We start from the raw sequence: 18,543 nt of genomic DNA on the forward strand, positions 1-18,543 counted from the left end.
CTAATCCAGCCTCAGAATCCAGAGCGCTGTGGTCAGCGGGTTTTATTGACAGCTGACTTTTTTCGGAGCCCGCAGCCCGTCCCCTGCTGCCATCCTTTCGGAGCTGTATAGGATGGATGGATGGAGATGTCTGCGGAGAAACCAGGATGTGGAATACCTTGCTCCGTTTGCCTCCTCTGCTCTCCAGAGGCCAAACAGCTTGGTTCTGGAGGAAAGAAGGAGCCAGTCCCCAGAACATCCAGCCACCTCGGACTGGAACTGCCAATCTGCTCAACTCCTGGGCCGGTCAGAACTATCAGTCAAAGCAGTGTGGCCTAGTGGATAGAGCACGGGCCTAGGAATCAGAAGGACTTGGGTTCTAATCCCGGCTCCGCCACTTGTCTGCTATGTGACCTTCTCTGCACCTCCGTTCCTTCATCTGTAAAACGGGAATTAAGACTTGAGCCCCATGTGGGACATGGATCGTATCTGACCAGATTAGTTTACATTATAATGATGGTATTTGTTAAATGCTTTGCCGACTTGTACTTCCCAAGTGCTTAGTATAGTGTTTTGCATACAGTAAGCGCTCAATAAATACGATTGAATGAATGAATGTTCTAAGTGCTGAGCTCTGTCCTAAGCACTCTACCCTGGTGCTTAGTACAGAGGTTGGCACATAGTAAGCATTTAACAAATGCCATAAAAATCAATGTTATGTAATAATAATATATAATAATAATAATGATGGCATGTATTAAGCGCTTACTATGTGCAAAGCACTATAATGATAATTATGGTATTTGTTAAATGCTTGCTATGTGCCAAGCACTGTTCTAAGAACTGGGGGCATGCAGGGTATTCAGGTTGTCCCATGTGGGGCCCACAGTCTTAATCCCCATTTTACAGATGAGGTAACTGAGGCACAGAGAAGTTAAGTGGCTTGCCCAAGGTCACACAGTAGACAAGTGGCGGAGGCAGGATTAGAACCCATGTCCTCCAACTCCCAAGCCCGTGCTCTTTCCCCTAAGCCACATTGCTTACAGAGTGTTTATTGTGTGTGGAGCACTCTACTAAGCATCTGGGAGAGTACAGTATGGCTGAGTGGGTAGACATTTTCCCTGCCCACAAGGAGGTAACAGTCTAGAGGGGGAGACAGACATTGAAATGAGTTATGGACATCAGTGCTGTAGGGTTGAGGTTGGGATGAATATCAAGTGCTCAAAGGGTACAAGATCCAAGTGCATAGGTGACATAGAGGGAAGAGGGGGTAGGAAAATGAGAGATTAGTTGGGGAAGGCCTCTTGGAGGAGATGTGTTTTAGATGTTTTTTAGACTGTGAGCCCACTGTTGGGTAGGGACCGTCTCTATATGTTGCCAACTTGGACTTCCCAAGTGCTTAGTATAGTGCTCTGCACACAGTAAGCGCTCAATAAATACGATTGATTGATTGATTGATGTGATTTTAGTAGAGGTTTATGGGAACTTCAAGAGGATTTCCAATCTAATGCAGTGTTTGGCACATAGTACACACTGAACAGTTACTATTACTATTCTTATCATAATTTATTCTTTTGGAAAAAAATGACCTCATCTCAAAGGTTTTTGTCTGTCTAGACGTAATTGGAAATAATAAATCTCAGTTGCGAGTCCAATTCTTAGCCAACCATTGAAGCTCACTTTATGAGGACTACTGAAATACAGCTGGATTCTGTAGGGTTTTTTTCAAATGAGTGTAAGTTTTGCCCTGGCAGGGAAGACTAACTCATGCAGAGCTCCTTGCTACAGTTCTCACTGGACTTTGCGATGCACTTTTCACTTCTTCCAACCACCCCAGATAGTGACGGTTTCTGAAGAAGTGCAGTCTTGGATGTTTGGTCCTAGTAGGACCCTGGGTTTTAGTAGATTCCTCTGACCCTCGGAGAGAAAAGTTTCCCGTAGGCCTCCCCATTGCAAAGTGCAGAGCCAGGGACTGTGAGCCCACTCTTCTAGACTGTGAGCCCACTGTTGGGTAGGGACCTTCTCTATATGTTGCCAACTTGTACTTCCCAAGTGGTTATTACAGTGCTCTGCACACAGTAAGCGCTCAATAAATACGATTGAATGAATAAACACTTGGTAGAGAACAGTATAATAGAATTAGCAGACACGTTCCCTGCCCAAAACAAGTTCACAATATTGTGGGGGAGATGGATATTAATGTAAATAAATAATTCATTATATGTAATTAAAAGATATGCACATAATGGCTGTGCTGCTTCCTCACCTGGGAACCAGAGAACTTCAAGGCTGTGGTAGAGAAAAAGGCATTTCCTCTCTCCAGTCCATCCTTTTAAGACCCATTTGGTAATTGTGATCTCTGTTTTTTTTTTTCAATGGTATTTGTTAAGCAGTTAGTATGTTCAAGTACTTTTTTTTAATGGTATTAAGCTTTTACAATGAGTCAAACACTATTCTAAGTGCTGTGGTAGATACAAGTTAATTAGGCCGGGTGCTGTCCCTGTCCCATATGAGGCTCACAGTTAAGTAGGAGAGAGAAACAGCGTTTATTAGTGGGGAGAGCATGAGCCTGGGAGCCAGAGGACCTGATCTGCCTCTTGTCTGCTTGTGACCTTGGGCAAGTCACTTGACTTCTCTGTGCCTCAGTTCCCTCATCTGCAAAGCGAGCCCCATGTGGGACATGATTATCTTGAATCTACCCCCGTGCTGAGTGCAGTGCTTGAATAAATGCTTAAGAAATATTATTACTGTTATCATCATTTTATCGGGTTTTGAGCCTCCATTTTACAGATGAGAAACTGAGGGACAGAGAAGTTGTGACGTGCCCACGGCCACACGGCAGGCACGTGACAGAGAACCCAGGTTCTCTGATTCCCAGGCTCGTGCTCTTTCCATTAGGCCATGCTGTGCTCAGTCCTGAGGGGATTTCCTGTTCCTGTTGATAGCGCATCCTGGATCTTCTTGGGCTGGAAGATTTTCCAATAACTAAACATGAACTCCTGTTGTTCCTTCAGTCTCGGAGGTGGAACATTCCTGGGGCTGTGCTGTTTGCTGACAGGCTGCGAGACTTTTGAAGAAGCGCTAGAAATGGCAGCTAAGGGAGACAGCACCAATGTGGACAAGCTGGTGAAGGACATCTACGGAGGAGATTATGAGCGGTTTGGCCTCCAAGGATCAGCCGTAGCATCAAGGTAGAGACATTTTTAGCTAGGATCAGTACTATTAACTCTGTGGCAGGCTCAGTCCAGAGGTTTTTTTGGATTTACTGTCTCATTTAGGATCAAGAGCTTGACTTTTATTTCACAAAGGTATTTGTTGAGCACTTACTTTGTGCAGAGCATCGTACCGCGCGCTTGGGGCAGAGTACAGTACAGTAAACAGACACATTCCCTGCCCATAACGAGAGAGGGGTAGACAGCCATTATAAATAAATAATTTACAATACGTAACTTTAAAATAAAGATTTAAGGATAAAGAGACGCAAGTAATGCCTTGATCTTTATTTCACAAAGGACACGTAAATGGTAGTGTTGTTGAAGTGTGTATTTAAAATTGACCAACTTTGAAGAATGTTTTTTAAAAGTAGCTGGTTATGTTATCTACAAAGAGACCGGCTTTACCTAACGGGGCTTCTTTTTGTCTTGTTTTGAGGAAACTAGGATTAGGGGCCCAGAAAATGACTGGGGAATTGAGGCAAGAGGGGGACACAACTGTGACAAGAACAGTGGTTAGTGCAGTTCAGGGAGAGGCTGACAGAGAGGGGAAGTGTAGGTGAAATTGGGAAGGGAGATAGATGAGGAAAGGTCTGTCTGTGGAGTGTTTCTATGCACTCTGTCTCTCTCCCTCTTTCTCTCTCTCTCTCTTCTGTGTTCCCCATAGCCACTCTCCCTTTCCTCACCTCCCCCCAGCTTCTCCTCCCTAATATTTTCTTAGCCTCCCCCTCCCCTTGGTGGAGTGGAAGAAAGGGCATTCAACATTCAGAGACGTTCATGGACATTTCCGATAACCAATCCATCTCATTGGTGCAGAAAATAATGGTTGACAGCCTTTCCATTGGATTCTTAATGGTTTTTGAATAGGAGCATTGTAGCACAGACGGTCCTCTCAGGCTGCGGCCTCTGGTGAAAACAGAGGTCACTGGGAAACTTGGGTAACAACCGTTCAGTTGAAACCTGACTCCTCCGAAAGGCTGACTCAAATCCTTCTGTTGCTATTCCCAACTTAGCTTTGGCCATATGATGAGTAAAGAAAAGAGAGATTCCATCAGTAAGGAGGACCTGGCCAGAGCCACCCTCGTCACCATCACGAACAACATTGGCTCCATTGCTCGCATGTGTGCACTGAATGAGGTACTTTTTTAAATTCATTCAATCGTATTTATTGAGCATTTATTGTGTGCAAAGCACTGTAGTAAGCGCTTGGGAGAGTACAGTATGGTACTTGTGTTGGTGACAGTGGGTGGGACTACCCTTGTGATACCTTTCTGAAGCTCAAAATCGGAGATTAGCTCCCTCTCGGTAACCTCTGTGCATCTTGATGTAATTTGCAACGTAGGGGTTCCCAAATTCTTTCTGGAAATCGAGCCTATTCGGTTGCGTGATGCCAAGGGAAGGCATGGGTTAGTCCTAAACCTCCATGCTAAATTTGTTGTTGCCATTGTTTTTGACCTATATGTCGTGCAATTGGCCAAGAGGGTCTATCCACATTTCTTGCCTCAGTGTATGTGAGGGCCAAGATGTGCCTGTAGACTGAAAACTGCACATCTTAACCCAGTTTCAGACACCTGAGTTCTGTAGGAAACCGTTCTCCAATCTGCTAGAAGATTCCTCTCTTCTCTTTGCTTTCAGCTTCTTTACAGTGTTGCCTTGTGGCATGGAGTTCAAGCAGCATTGTACAGGGCTATCAAAGCCTAGAGAGCGGCAGCAGAGGCCAGAATGCCCACACCAGGAGGCATTGTATAGATAGTAGTTCCTCGTTACTGTGTTTGAAATGTTTAAAACACCTCTTCACAGGTAGGATTTATGAAACAGGAACTGTTCTACAACAGGAAAGGGTTCGCAAAGACACCTTGTAGTTTGGCCCACGATGTGTTTTCCCCCCACCTCATTGGAGGCCCCGTTGGATTTCAGAGCATTAGGGGAGTCCATTTTGAGTCAAGCTAATGGTCCCTCAATCAGTCAGTCGTGTTTATTGAGCACTCACTGTGTGCAGAGCACTGTATTATGTGCTCGGGAGAGTACAATAGACTTGTTAGTCCATCTAGGCCAGTATTCTGTCTTCTATAGTGGCAGTAGGAAGCTTGTAGGAACCCTGAGGTGGTTGGCCTTCGTAATAATTGTGGTATTTGTTAAGCACTTCTTATGTACATAGTAAGCGCTTAATAAATGCCATCATTATTATATTATTATTGTTATGTGCCAAGCACTGTGCTACTCACTGCAGTGCATTCAAGATAATCAGGTCCCACATGGGGCTTTCTAAGTAGGAGGGAAAACAGGTATTGAATCCCCATTTTGCAGACGGGAAACGAGGCACAGAGAAGGTAGTCTTGCCCAAGTGGCATAGTTGGGATTGGAACCCAGGTCCCCTGGCGCCCAGGCCCATGCACTTTCCAGTAGACCATGCTGCTTCTTAACATCTATCCTATTAATGAAAGATTTAACTTCTAAAATTGCCTTGTCTTCTACATCGCTAACCTGTAGTAACCCGTTAGACTGCTCATCCGTGACTTCATCCAGACCCCCTTTGAACCTCTGACTACTGTTCACAATTGGACAGAATCCAGAGTCAGTCATTCAATCAGTAGGGTTTATTGAGTGCTTACTCTGTGCTAACTACTGCAGTATTCATTCATTCATTGGATCGTATTTATTGAGCGCTTACTGTGTGCAGAGCACTGGACTAAGCACTTGGGAAGTACAAGTTGGCAACGTATAGAGACGGTCCCCACCCAACAACGGACTCACAGTCTAGAAGGGGGAGACAGACAACAAAACAAAACATATTAACAAAATAAAATAAATAGAATAGTAAACACTCTGGAGAGTACAATACAGTTTTTTTAATGTTATTTATTAAGCGTTTCCTATGAGCCAGAAACTGTACTAAGCGCTGGACTAGAATGAGTAGACATGATCTCTGTCCTCAAGGAATTTACAGTCTAATGAGAAAGGCACTTAAAAAAAAGCACTTAAAAAAGGCAACTGCAGGTAGGAGGAAGAAGTAGAATGTAAAGGGGAAACAGCTGAACCTGGGAGTCAGAGGACCTGGGTCTGCCATTTGTCCATTGAATGACTTTGGGCAAGTCACTTTATTTTTCTGGGTCTCAGTTACCTCATCTGTAAAATGGGGATTTAATTCCTCTCCTTCTGATTTAGAGTCCTGAGCCTGATAAGGGGCAGGGACTGTGCCTAACCTAATATACCTGTATCAACCGTAGTGCTTAGAACAGTGCTTGACACAGTAAGCACTTGAAAAATACCATAATAATGATTATTATTTATATTATAATTATGTTTATATATTTATATTATATTAGTGCTTGACACAGTAAGCACTTGAAAACTACTATAATAATAATTATTTATATTATAGTTCTATTTCTACTATTTATAATGTAATAGTTATATTACATTATAAATAATATAACTACAGATGTTATTACATAATAAATAATATATTGATTATGTATGTATATATGCATGTAATAATATGTATTTATATTGTACTATAACTTATTACATTATAAATAACAAATACATGTGTTATTACTTATATAATAAATAATATATTACTTATGTATATATGTATATGATAATAATAATGATGGCATTTATTAAGCGCTTACTGTGTGCAAAGCACTGCTCTAAATGCTGGGGAGGTTATAAAGTGATCAGGTTGTCCTACTGGGGGCTCACAGTCTTAATCCCCATTTTACAGATGAGGTAACTGAGGCACAGAGAAGTTAAGTGACTTGCCCAAAGTCACCCAGCTAATTGGCGGAGCTGGGATTTGAACCCATGACTTCTGACTCCAAAGCCCGTGCTTTTTCCATTAAGCCACACTGCTTCTCTTATACATTTATTTGTTTATATGGATTATATTAGTGCTTGACACACAGTAAGCACTTGAAAACTACAATAATAATTATTATTTATATTTATATTATTTGTAATGTAATAACCATATTACATTACAAATAATATAAATACATGTGTTATTACTTATATAATACGTAATATATTATATATATATATATACACACACACACACACAAGTAATATAGTATCTAGTTATATATACACACATAAGTGCATGGGGTGGTGTGAGTTCCTAACCCTCGGAACCTCAGACCTAAGCTCATAAAAAAGCTGTGAGACCAGATCAACCTCAGTGAATTTTAGCCGATTCATATAATAAAAAACCTCCTTTGCATAGAAAATGCATCAGCAACATTTCTACTGAGAAGAAATATGTACAAGGACGTGTTTTTTTTTTTAATCCCCAAGTGTATCCTTGCTCTCCTCGGTTTTGACTGCAGCGGTTATGAAAAATGGCCTTACCGTATGAGGTTCATCTTGTAATGTGGAACTGTGCTTCACATCCAGCAGTCAATCAATCGTATTTATTGAGTGTTTACTGTTTGCAGAGCACTGTACTAAGCGCTTGGGAAGTACAAGTTGGCAACATATAGAGACAGTCCCTACCCAACAGTGGGCTCCAGTCCAGAGCAATGGTCTCAATTTCCAAATCACTTATGGGCCTTCTGCTTTTCAGCCCATGGACCCTCCACTCAAAGGCCACTACAGTCTGAATGAGTCTTGCTTTCGCACACACTGGCTACCCTTCACACTAAATTTGTAATGTAAATATTTGAATGGCTCCTAGTCCACTGCCTGGGCCTTGGTCCTCTGAACTAGAACTGAAAGCTTGGTTGTTTTTTTTCGGGACGGAGGAGAGTGGTTCATCTTCAGCTTTGCCACCAGTCTGTCACTTAATTCGAGATCCTAGGTGGTGGCGTGGAGGTGGGAGGGGGAAAGGGAGAGTGTGAAAACTAACAAAATGAAGCATCCAATTTTCAAGAACAATTAAGCAGTAAAAACACTTGCAAAGGTAACAACACAGGGCAAATCACTTTGAGAATCAACAGAAAGATTGGCCTGGTTAAAAGAGTGGGTAGATTGGCATGGCGTGGTGGAGAGAGCATGGGCCTGAGAGTTAGAGGACCTGGGTTTTAATCCCAGCTCTGCCACTTATCTGCTGGGTGACTTTGGGCTAGTCACTTAACTTCTCTGGACCTCAGTTACCTCATCTGGAAAATGAGGATTAAGAGTGTGAGCCCTATGTGAGACGGGGGGCTGTGTCCAACGTGAATAACTTGTATCTACCCCAGTGCTTAGTACAGTGCCTGGTACATAATAATTGCTTAATAAATACCATTTCAAAAAAGTCTTTTTCTCAGCTGAACTTTTGCTCAGCTTTTTTTTCACTCTGGGAGTCAGTGGGTTTTTTTTGTATTGTTTTGTTTTTTGTAAAAGCACTATTTTCTGTTTTCTCTAACCTTGTTCACAGCAGTTAGCCCAGCACTAAGGCCTCTGTTCTTGGAGAATTAAGTTCCTTGAGGCCAGAAATTTTCTAATTTGTGTTTTCTAACTTGTAATCTCTCAAGTGCTCAGTACAGTGCTTTGCACACAATAGCTGCTCAATACATACCATTGTTTAATTGAAGTGCGATTTTCTGGGAAAAAACTCACCAGACACCTTCCTGGTCCTGCATAATTATGATCTTCAGCAATTACTGTGTGATTAGTACCACAGTAAATACAAAATAATCTGATCTGATACATTCCCTGTCTCATTTGGGGCATACATTCTGACCTATGCTTTATAAATCATGGGGAAAAAAAATGGGACCTGAGAAAAATGTCTGGAGAACACTATTTGTATGTTAGGTAATATTAAACCCTTAGACTGAGTGCCAAGAATACTACCGATCTGGGGTTCTGTTTCTGCTCATTTAGAACTAAAGATAAACTTCTGCTCTTTATGTTCTTTTAACAACTAAATATTTGTTGGTTTTCATTCAGGTTCAGGTTCTGATCCAAACTGCTTTGAAAAAGTGTCACTTTTAAAATTGAACAGGTGGCATAATGCTTCACTGAAATGTTCTTCCCCTAGGCCCCTAAAGTTATCTCTCATTTTTGCAGAACATTGACAGGGTGGTGTTTGTGGGGAATTTTCTCCGAATCAACATGGTCTCCATGAAGCTGCTAGCTTATGCCATGGATTTCTGGTCCAAAGGACAACTAAAGGCACTATTCTTGGAGCATGAGGTAAGTGGGGGGTGTGAGCGGAAACTTTTTTTGTCCTCTTAAAGGGCACCCCTCCTCCATCTGCAGCCGTGGAGCAGATTGAGGGTGTTTGAGGTAGAAAGGAGTATTAAACATCATACTAAGCACTCCGGGCAAGCCACAGACGTGCGTTCCATTTTGTAAATTGTGGAATGTAAGGTTGTGGTGAGGACACACAGATTCTTTGCGGGTGTTTGTAGATCCTCTGTCATTGCCAAGAGCATCATTCATTTCACCCCTGACCCCCTCCGTTTTTCCAGAGCCATCACGTTCCCCTTCCTGGCTCCCGGAAACATGGTGGCTTCCCGAGCAGTTGGGGTTCTGTGTGCGGAGCTGAGGTGGAAGGAGGCTGGGGCTTTGAAAATAAAAATACTGGACATAAAGTTTTCCGGTGCCACATCAGCCCCGGAAAGGGGATAGACCAGCCAAAAACTGAACTGTTTGAACTACAGATGGACAAATAGCCACATTCTAGTGTAAATGGGGGGTGCTGGGAGCCGGGATTGAAGAGGAAAGCTTTGGTCCTGTAATACTTTGCTCAGAGGGGATGGGGATGGGATAGGGATGGGAATGCTGAGCATAGTAGCAGGAGGATGGAGCAAAGCCAGGAGACTTGGCTCTGTCCTGCTATGTATGGGGCTAAGAGGCTGTTGAGGAGTCTTCCTTTCCCATTTCCATTAAACAATTTAAACAACTTTAAATTGAAGATCCGGCTGGTTCTGAAACCCAAACCAGGTGCTTTCTGGAGTATTTCAGCATTTAAAAACAAAGACTCAAAATGTAAGCCAGTAAATTATTATTGTTATTATTATTATGTTATCTGTAAAGAGCTCATTGTGTATCAAACACTGTGTTAAGCACTGGGATAGATATAAGTTAATCAGGTCAGAAATGGTTCCTGTCTCACATGGTGCTCACAGTCAAAGTGGGAGGAAGAATGGGTATCTTATTTCCATTGTACAGGTAAGGAAACTGAGGCATGGAGCAGTTAAATTACTTGTCCAAAGTAACACAGTAAACTCGTAGTGGAGCCGGAACTCAAACCTGAGTCCTAACTCCCAGGCTCATGCTCTTTTCAAGGCCACGCTGCCTGCTGGCACCTTTGCTTCAGACCGCGTCCTTGGCCCTCAGATCAATCCATCCATCAGTTGTGTCTATGGAGTGCTTGCAGTGTGCAGAGCACTGTAGTAAGCGCTTGGGAGAGTACAATATAGCATAGTTGGTAGATACATTCCCTGCCCACAACAAGCTCACAGTCGAGTGGAAGGCAGACATGAATATAAATAATTACATACATACATACATACATTAATTCATTCAATCGTATTTATTGAGTGCTTACTGTGTACAGAGCACTGTACTAAGTGCTTTGTACAGTGAATGAATGAATTTGTTCATTCATTCATTGTCATATTTATTGAGCGCTTACTGTGTGCAGAGCAATGCACTAAGTGCTTAGGAAGTACAAGTTGACAACGTATAGAGATGGTCCCTACCACGTATAGAGACGGTCCCTACCCCGTATAGAGACAGTCCCTACCCAGCAGCGGGCTCACAGTCTAGAAGGGGGAGACAAACAACAAAACAAAACGTGGACAGGTGTCAAGTCGTCAGAACAAATAGAATTAAAGCTAAATGCACATCATTAACAAAATAAATAGAATGGTAAATATGTACATATAAACATAAGTATATAACGGATATGTACGTAAGTGCTGTGGGGCTGGGGGACGGGTGAATAAAATGAGCAAATCAGAGTGACACAGAAGGGGTGGGAGAAGAGGAAATGAGGGTTTAGTCAGGGAAGGTCTCCTGGAGAAGATGTGCCTTCAGAAGGCTTTGGGGGTGGAGAAAGTGATTGTTGTATTTGAAGAGGGAGGCCATTTCAAACCAGAGGCAGGATGTGGGTGATGAGATAATACAGTGCTCTGCACACAGTAAGTGCTCAATAAATATGATTGAATGAATCAATGAATAGATGAGACTGAGGTACAGTGAGTAGGTTGGCATTAGAGGAATAAAGTGCAAGGGCTGGGTTGTAGTTGGAGAGCAGTGAGATGTAAAGTAGGAGGGGGCAAGGTGATTGAGTGCTTTAAAGTTGGTGGTAAGTGTTTCTGTTTGATGTGGAGGTGGATGGGCAACCACCGGAGGTTCTTGAGGAGTGGGGAAACATAAACTGACCATTTTTGTGGACAAATGATCTGGACAGCAGAGCGAAATGTGGACTGTAGTGGGGAGAGAGAGTAGGCAGAGAGGTGAGCGAGGGAAGGGATGATGCATTCCATCAAGATGGGATGGGATAAAGTGCTTGGATTAACATTGTAGCAGTTTGGATGGAGAGGAAAGGGCAGATTTTAGCAACATGAAGATTGAAGTGACAGGATTTAGTGACTGAATATGCGGGTTGAATGAGAGAAGACTCAAGGAAAACTCCAAGGAAAACAGGCTTGAGAGACAGGAAGGATGGTGGTGCTGTCTACACTAATGGGAAAATCGGGGGAGGACAGGCTTCTGGTGGGAAGATAAGGAGTTCTGTTCTGGACATGTTAAATTTGAGGTGTCGGCAGAACATCCAAGTAGAGCTGTCTTGAAGGCAGGAGGAAATAATAATAATAATAATAGCATTTGTTAAGCGCTTACAATGTGCAAAGCACTGTTCTAAGTGCTGGGGAGGTTATAAGGTGACCAGTTTGTCCCACTGGGGGCTCACGGTCTTAATCCCCATTTTACAGATGAGGTAATTGAGGCCCGGAGAAGTTAAGTGACTTGCCCAAAGTCACACAGCTGACAGTTGGCGGAGCCAGGATTTGAACCCATGACCTCTGACTCCAAAGCCCGTGCTTTTTCCACTGAGCCACGCTGCAGAGATCAGGGCTGGAGATGGTGATTTGAGAATCATCTGCATAGAGGTGGTAATCGAAGCCATGGGAGTGAATGAGTTTTCAAGGGATGGAGAATACAAGGGGACCCAGAACTGAGCCTCAAGGGACTTATTCATTCAGTCATATTTATTGAGCACTTACTGTGTGCAGAGCACTGTACTAAGCGCTTGCACAGTTAGAGGATGGGAGGCAGAGGAGGAATCCGTGAACGAGGCTGAGAATGAGCAGCCAAAGATATGAGGAGAACCAGGAGAGGACAGTGTCAGTGATAATGTTGGATAATGTTTCCAGAAGTGGGTCGTTGACAGTGTGGAAGGTAGATGAGAGGTCCGGGAGGATTACGATGGAGTAGAGGCCATTGGATTTGGCAAGAAGGAGGTCATGTTTGACCTTTGAGAGGGTAGGTTTCTGTGGAGTGACGATGGAGTAGAGGCCATTGGATTTGGCAAGAAGGAGATCATTTTTGACCTTTGAGAGAGTAGGTTTCTGTGGAGTGAAGGGGACGAAATCCAGATTGGAGGAGTTCAAGGAGAGAATTGGAGGAGACGGACTTGAGACAGCAGGTGTAGACACCTCACTCAAGGAGTTTGGGGAGGAATAGTAGGAGGGAGATGGGGAAAACAAATGGAGGGAGCCATGGGGTCAAGGGAGGTTTCTTTTAGGATAGGGGAGACATGGGTATGTTTGAAAACAGTGGGGAAGGAGCCATTGGAGAGCGAAAGTGAGGGAGAAAGGGGAGAGGTAAGAGCTTTGATAAAGTGCAAAAGGAATTGGGTCAGATGTGCAGGTGGAGGGGCTGAATTTTGAGAGAAGGCAGGCGATCTCTTGATATACGGATGAAAAAGGTGGGAGAGTTGACGAAGGGGCAGGAAGAGGGAGGCACTGGAGAGAAGGAGAGGAGATTTTAGATCATGCTGGATAGTTTCAATTTTCTCCAAGTAGGTAACCGAGGTGGGGGCAGGAGGAGAGGGTGTTTGAGGAGGGAGTTAAACGTCTGGAACAACTGATGAGGGCAGTGGGCAAGGGTGTCAATTAGGATGGAGAAATAATTTTTCCGGGCAGAGTTAAAGCACACAAGGATAGACGAGGTTGGCCTGATGTCTAGATTTGGAGTCACTTGTCCTCTTCCTTCTGCACCAAATTCACACAGCTGCCAGGAGTGAGGGAGGAGGAGAGCAGGGCATTTGGGAGTCAATGGATTATTTTCTTCTCCAAAGTGCCTGGGAATCTATGAAGGAAGCGAGGATAAAGAGGTCTGGAGGAGGATTAGAGGGTAAATCCGTGGCCTTGGCGATATTCATTCATTCATTCAATCGTATTTATTGAGTGCTTACTTTGTGCAGAGCACTGTACTAAGTGCTTGGGAAGTACAAGTTGGCAACATGTAGAGACGGTCCCTACCCAACAGTGGCCTCACAGTCTAGAAGGGGGAGACAGACAACAAAACAAAACACGTGGACACGTGTCAAGTCTCAGAATAAATAGAAGTAAAGTTAGATGAACATCATTAACAAAATAAATAGAATAGTAAATATGTACAAGTAAAATAAATAGAGTAATAAATCTGTACAAACATATATACAGGTGCTGTGGGGAGGGGAAGGAGGTAGGGCTGGGGGGATGGGGAGGAGGAGAGGAAAAAGGGGGCTCAGTCTGGAAAGGCCTCCTGGAGGAGGTGAGCTCTCAGTAGGGCTTTGAAGGGAGGAAGAGAGCTAGCTTGGTGGATGTGAGGAGGGAGGGCATTCCAGGCCAGGGGGAGGACGTGGGCTGGGGGTCGACGGCGGGACGGGTGAGAACGAGGCACAGTGAGGAGGTTAGCGGCCAAGGAGCGGAGGGTGTGGCCTGGGCTGCAGAAGGAAAGAAGGGAGGTGAGGTAGGAGGGGGTGAGGTGATGGACAGCCTTGAAGCCGAGAGTGAGGTGTTTTTGCTTGATGCGTAGGTTGCCTGGTAGCCACTGGAGATTTTTGAGGAGGGGAGTAACATGCCCAGAGTGTTTCTGCACAAAGATGATCCGGGCAGCAGCATGAAGTATGGACTGAAGCAGGGAGAGACAGGAGGATGGGAGATCAGAGAGGAGGCTGATGCAGTAATCCAGTCGGGATAGGATGAGAGATTGAACCACCAAGATAGCGGTTTGGATGGAGAGGAAAGGGCGGATCTTGGCGATGTTGCGGAGGTGAGACCGGCAGGTTTTTGTGACAGATTGGATGTGGGGTTGAACGAGAGAGCGGAGTTGAGGATGACACCAAGGTTGCGGGCTTGTGGGACGGGAAGGATGGTAGTGCTGTCTACAGTGACGGAAAAGTCAAGGAGAGGGCAGGGTTTGGGAGGGAAGATAAGGAGTTCAGTCTTGGACATATTGAGTTTTAGATGGTGGGCAGACATCCAGATGGAGATGTCCTGAAGGCAGGAGGAGACCCAAGCCTGAAGGGAGGGAGAGAGAACAGGGGCTGAGATGTAGATTTGGGTGTCATCAGCGTAGAGATGATAGTTGAAGCCGTGGAAGCGAATGAGTTCACCAAGGGAGTGAGTATAGATAGAGAACAGAAGGGGACCAAGAACTGACCCTTGAGGAACCCCTACAGTAAGGGAATGGGAGGGGGAGGAGGAGCCCGCAAAGGAGACTAAGAGTGAAAGGCTGGTGAGATAAGAGGAGAACCTGGAGAGGACGGAATCTTTGAAGCCAAGGTTGGATAGCGTCTTTCCAAAACGAGAAAGTGTGTGACTATAAAAAATGTGTGACTGGACAAAGGCTTCCCAGAGATTCGTGGGTAATGTAGTTCTGTCCTTATGGTCCCTTGCCCCCTTTTGCACAAGCACAGAAGGTTCAGTTGTTAGGTTTCCTTTTCTTCTCTGGAATCACTTCTTGGATTTGCCCCCCCATGCCTGCTTTTCCACCTGCTACTGGGGATGGCAGGAGTGGTGGCAGAAACCCTGGAAGGGCATAGGAGCTTTCTGGGCACCAGTGACTGAGCTGCAGGCAGATCTAGGTTGCCACCCTGTGACTGAGCTCCTGCAAGTACCTGACCATGGAATACCATTCTTTGCATTTGTTTTGTAAATGTCTCAGTCTTGTGCATAATAATAATAATAATAATAATGGTAATTGTTAAGTGCTTACTCTGTGGCAAGCACTGTTTTAAGCATTGGGATACATACAAAGTTATCACGCTGGACACCGTCCCTGTCCCACATAGGGCTTAATCCCCATTTTACAGATGACGTAACTGAAACCCAGAGAAGTGGAGTGACTTACCCAAGATCACACAGCAAAGTGGCGGAGCAGAACCCATGTCCTCCGACTCCCAAGCCAGAGTGGCATGGCAGTGACGTGGCCTCTTGCCACTAGGCCATGCAACTTCTAAATGGTGGCTTAGAAAAAGAATGATTCAGGCAGCAGAGCGAAGTATAGGGGAGAGACTGGAGACAGAGAGATCTGAGAGATCATACCGAAAGGTCGTCCTGTTTGAGGGCATGGACCAGAAGTCAAAACTCGTAGGGCAGTGCCGAAGCACTTGGTAAGATGCTCAATAAGTGCCAGTGATTGAAGACTGTCAGCTTGTTGTGGGCAGGGAATGTGTCTTTTATATTGTTATCGGTACTCTCCCAAGTGCTTAGTAGAGTGCCGTACACACAGTGCTCAGTGGAAAATCTCAAAGCGCCCAACCCTAGTGTACTTTGATCATTGTGCAATTTATTACTCTTCAATCGTATTTTTTGAGCGCTTACTGTGTGCAGAGCACTGTACTAAGTGCTTGGGAAGTACAAGTTGGCAACATATAGAGACAGTCCCTACCCAACAGTGGGCTCACAGTCTAGAAGGGGGAGACAGACAACAAAACAAACCATATTAACAAAATAAAATAAATAGAATAAATATGTACAAATAAAATAAATAAATAATAGAGTAATATTTATTCCATAAGTATTCTTCTGAGGAGTTTCTGATAGGGACTTTTTGCTCTTGTTTTAAAGGGTTATTTTGGAGCTGTGGGGGCCCTTCTGGAATTGTTCAAAATGAACGACGAGAAGTGAAGGTGCCCACAACGGGAAACAACCCCCTGTGTAAGCTACTGCTCTGCTGCTGGAAACAGACTATCCCCAAGACTGCCAATGGAAACAAAGCCATTTGGGCAGTGGCACCTGCTGGATTTGTAAATAATTTAAATCCTTTTAGTTGATCTTTAAACTCATGGGATCTGAGCTTGAACTTCAAAATTCATATGGGGAATACAAGAGACCTTTTTCTGTATATTGTATTTTTTAAAGAGAAAGAGTGCAACATGGCCAAATGTACTGATTTTTCTGCATTAATTTTAAGAAGCTGAATAATGTTTGAAGAAGGACCTGAAATGTGAGAGCTGTTTTCTTCTGGGGTTTACTGATCAGTGTGGTAATTTAAACTTCATTTAGTAATTACTCTAGGAGATTTTATCTTTACTTATATTTTTCATGACGTTTCATGATTTGCTCTTGGTTTCAAATGAAACTGCAAAGCTGGCATGTTGACTGTGAATGTTATTTTTGGCCTTTGGGTTTTGTTTGTTTTGGGGTGGGTTTTTTTGGGTGGGGTGGTGTTGGTCTTGTTTTTGTGTTAGTAAATGACCTCTACTAAAAGGGAATGCCAACCCCATCACCACTTATTCTGGGATTCCTCCACCCCCAACTAAATGCCCTTTCTTTGGCTGTTAGTGTTGTCCATGTTAGCCCAGACGATGCCCAGTTTACTAAAGTCCCAACCCTAGGAGAAGCATCTGCCCCGAGAAGACTGTTGAGTGTGTGAATAAGGAAGATCTCCGTCCTTTTGCAGTATTATATTGGATGGACTGAATGTGGGGAGTTCAGAACTCAAATGAAGCGTTCCTTAGTGCTAATTCTCTCTGGCCTTCAGAGAGAAGGGCAAGGCCATGGCTCAAAAGTTGTCAGTCCTACCTATTCCAATGGGAGTCACTGTTATTGAGGCATAAGTAAATTAAGATTGTGGACTAGGGTGCTGGGAAACGCTTAGCACGCTGTGTGTCTTTTTGATGTGTGCACCCGGGAGCCTGTGGTGAAGTGTCTTGCAAATAAAACAGTCAGGGTTATTTAAGTTTTTGTATTAAAAATCAAACAAAAACACTCCTTCAAGTCCCAGTTTCTAACTTTGAAACAAATTCTTGCTAAATTGATCTGGCTAAGGGGTGATGAGTATTTTGTATATTCTTGTAAATGAACCCTAGCATGAGCCCAAATTCTGGAAAGAGGGGCAACATTTAGAAGGAAAGGTATTTGGATTTTGGAGAAGCTATACTGTTATTCAAGAGTTTTTACCTATTATCATCTGAACAGATCATTCATTTTCGTACCTTCAGGTTTGGGGAGAAACTGATAGTAGATGAAATGTTGATTTGTCTGGTTGAAATAAAGCCCGTTTCTGTTGTCATGTTGTGGTCTATCTGTAGCCTTCATTTCCTAATGTCCTTGTCTTGGACTTTCAGTGTGTTGCTAACTTTCAAATGCCCTCTGCTATGTAAAATGACTCTGTGTGCGTGTGTGTGTGTGTGTTTGTGTGCGCGTGCCTGTGCTCTTCCTGTCCCGCCTTGGATTACTTTAATTTGAGCCTTTCCTCTTGATCTCTGGCTTATGGCCTATGTGCTGTGTACTGTGTTTAAACTGGAATACTACATCAATCAATCAATCAATTGTATTTATTGAGCACTTACTGTGTGCAGAGCACTGTACTAAGCTCTTGGGAAGTACAAGTTGGCAACATATAGAGACAGTCCCTACCCAACAGTGGGCTCACAGTCTAGAAGGGGGAGACAGAGAACAAAACCAAACATACTACATGGGGTTTGTATGTATGTTTGTGTGCTGTTTCTGGGTGTGCAGCCAAATCAGACCCTTTCGATGCAATGTGGAAACGAATGATCTCCCCAGAACGTCTTTGAATAATTCTGTGGCAATAATTCAGTCATTTCACAGGGGATGGACCATGTTGATAATCAGGCAAGTTTCTCAGTTTGTCATCGCCTAGATTTGGACTTAAAATGTCACCCAGAGGGGCTAATTTTCTGGGCACATGTAGAAGAAAGTCCAGCTCTAGGGCATAGCCTGAACAGCAAGCAGCCTACAGCTATAGTTCGAATCAACAGCGAGACTGAAAAGCAAGGGAAGAGGAGGGTGGAATTTACAGTCCATCCTCTAGAACTTACAGAGTTTACAGTCCCTCTAGACTGTAAACTGGTTGTGGGCAGGGAATGGGTTCGTTTATTGTTGCACTGTACTCTCCCAAGTACAGTGCTCTGCATACAGTAAGCCCTCAATAAGTATGATTGACCGACTAGAGAAAT

The 18,543-nt window shown here is 43.8% G+C and overlaps 1 protein-coding gene across 1 annotated transcript in view; it reads left to right on the forward strand.

Moving 5' to 3' along the window:
- The window catches only part of PANK1 (pantothenate kinase 1), a 75,431-nt gene extending 57,798 nt beyond the window's left edge, over nt 1-17,633 (forward strand). Inside the window, exons 5-8 of the mRNA XM_038743955.1 lie at nt 2,994-3,170; nt 4,205-4,328; nt 9,186-9,311; nt 16,187-17,633. Of these exons, the coding sequence (XP_038599883.1) occupies nt 2,994-3,170; nt 4,205-4,328; nt 9,186-9,311; nt 16,187-16,246 (487 nt within the window). The 3' untranslated portion in view covers nt 16,247-17,633. The remainder of the gene's footprint in view (nt 1-2,993; nt 3,171-4,204; nt 4,329-9,185; nt 9,312-16,186) is intronic.
- The last annotated feature ends 910 nt before the right edge of the window (nt 17,634-18,543 follow it).

This window comes from Tachyglossus aculeatus, chromosome 3 (assembly GCF_015852505.1).
Source record: "Tachyglossus aculeatus isolate mTacAcu1 chromosome 3, mTacAcu1.pri, whole genome shotgun sequence".
NCBI lineage: Eukaryota > Metazoa > Chordata > Mammalia > Monotremata > Tachyglossidae > Tachyglossus > Tachyglossus aculeatus.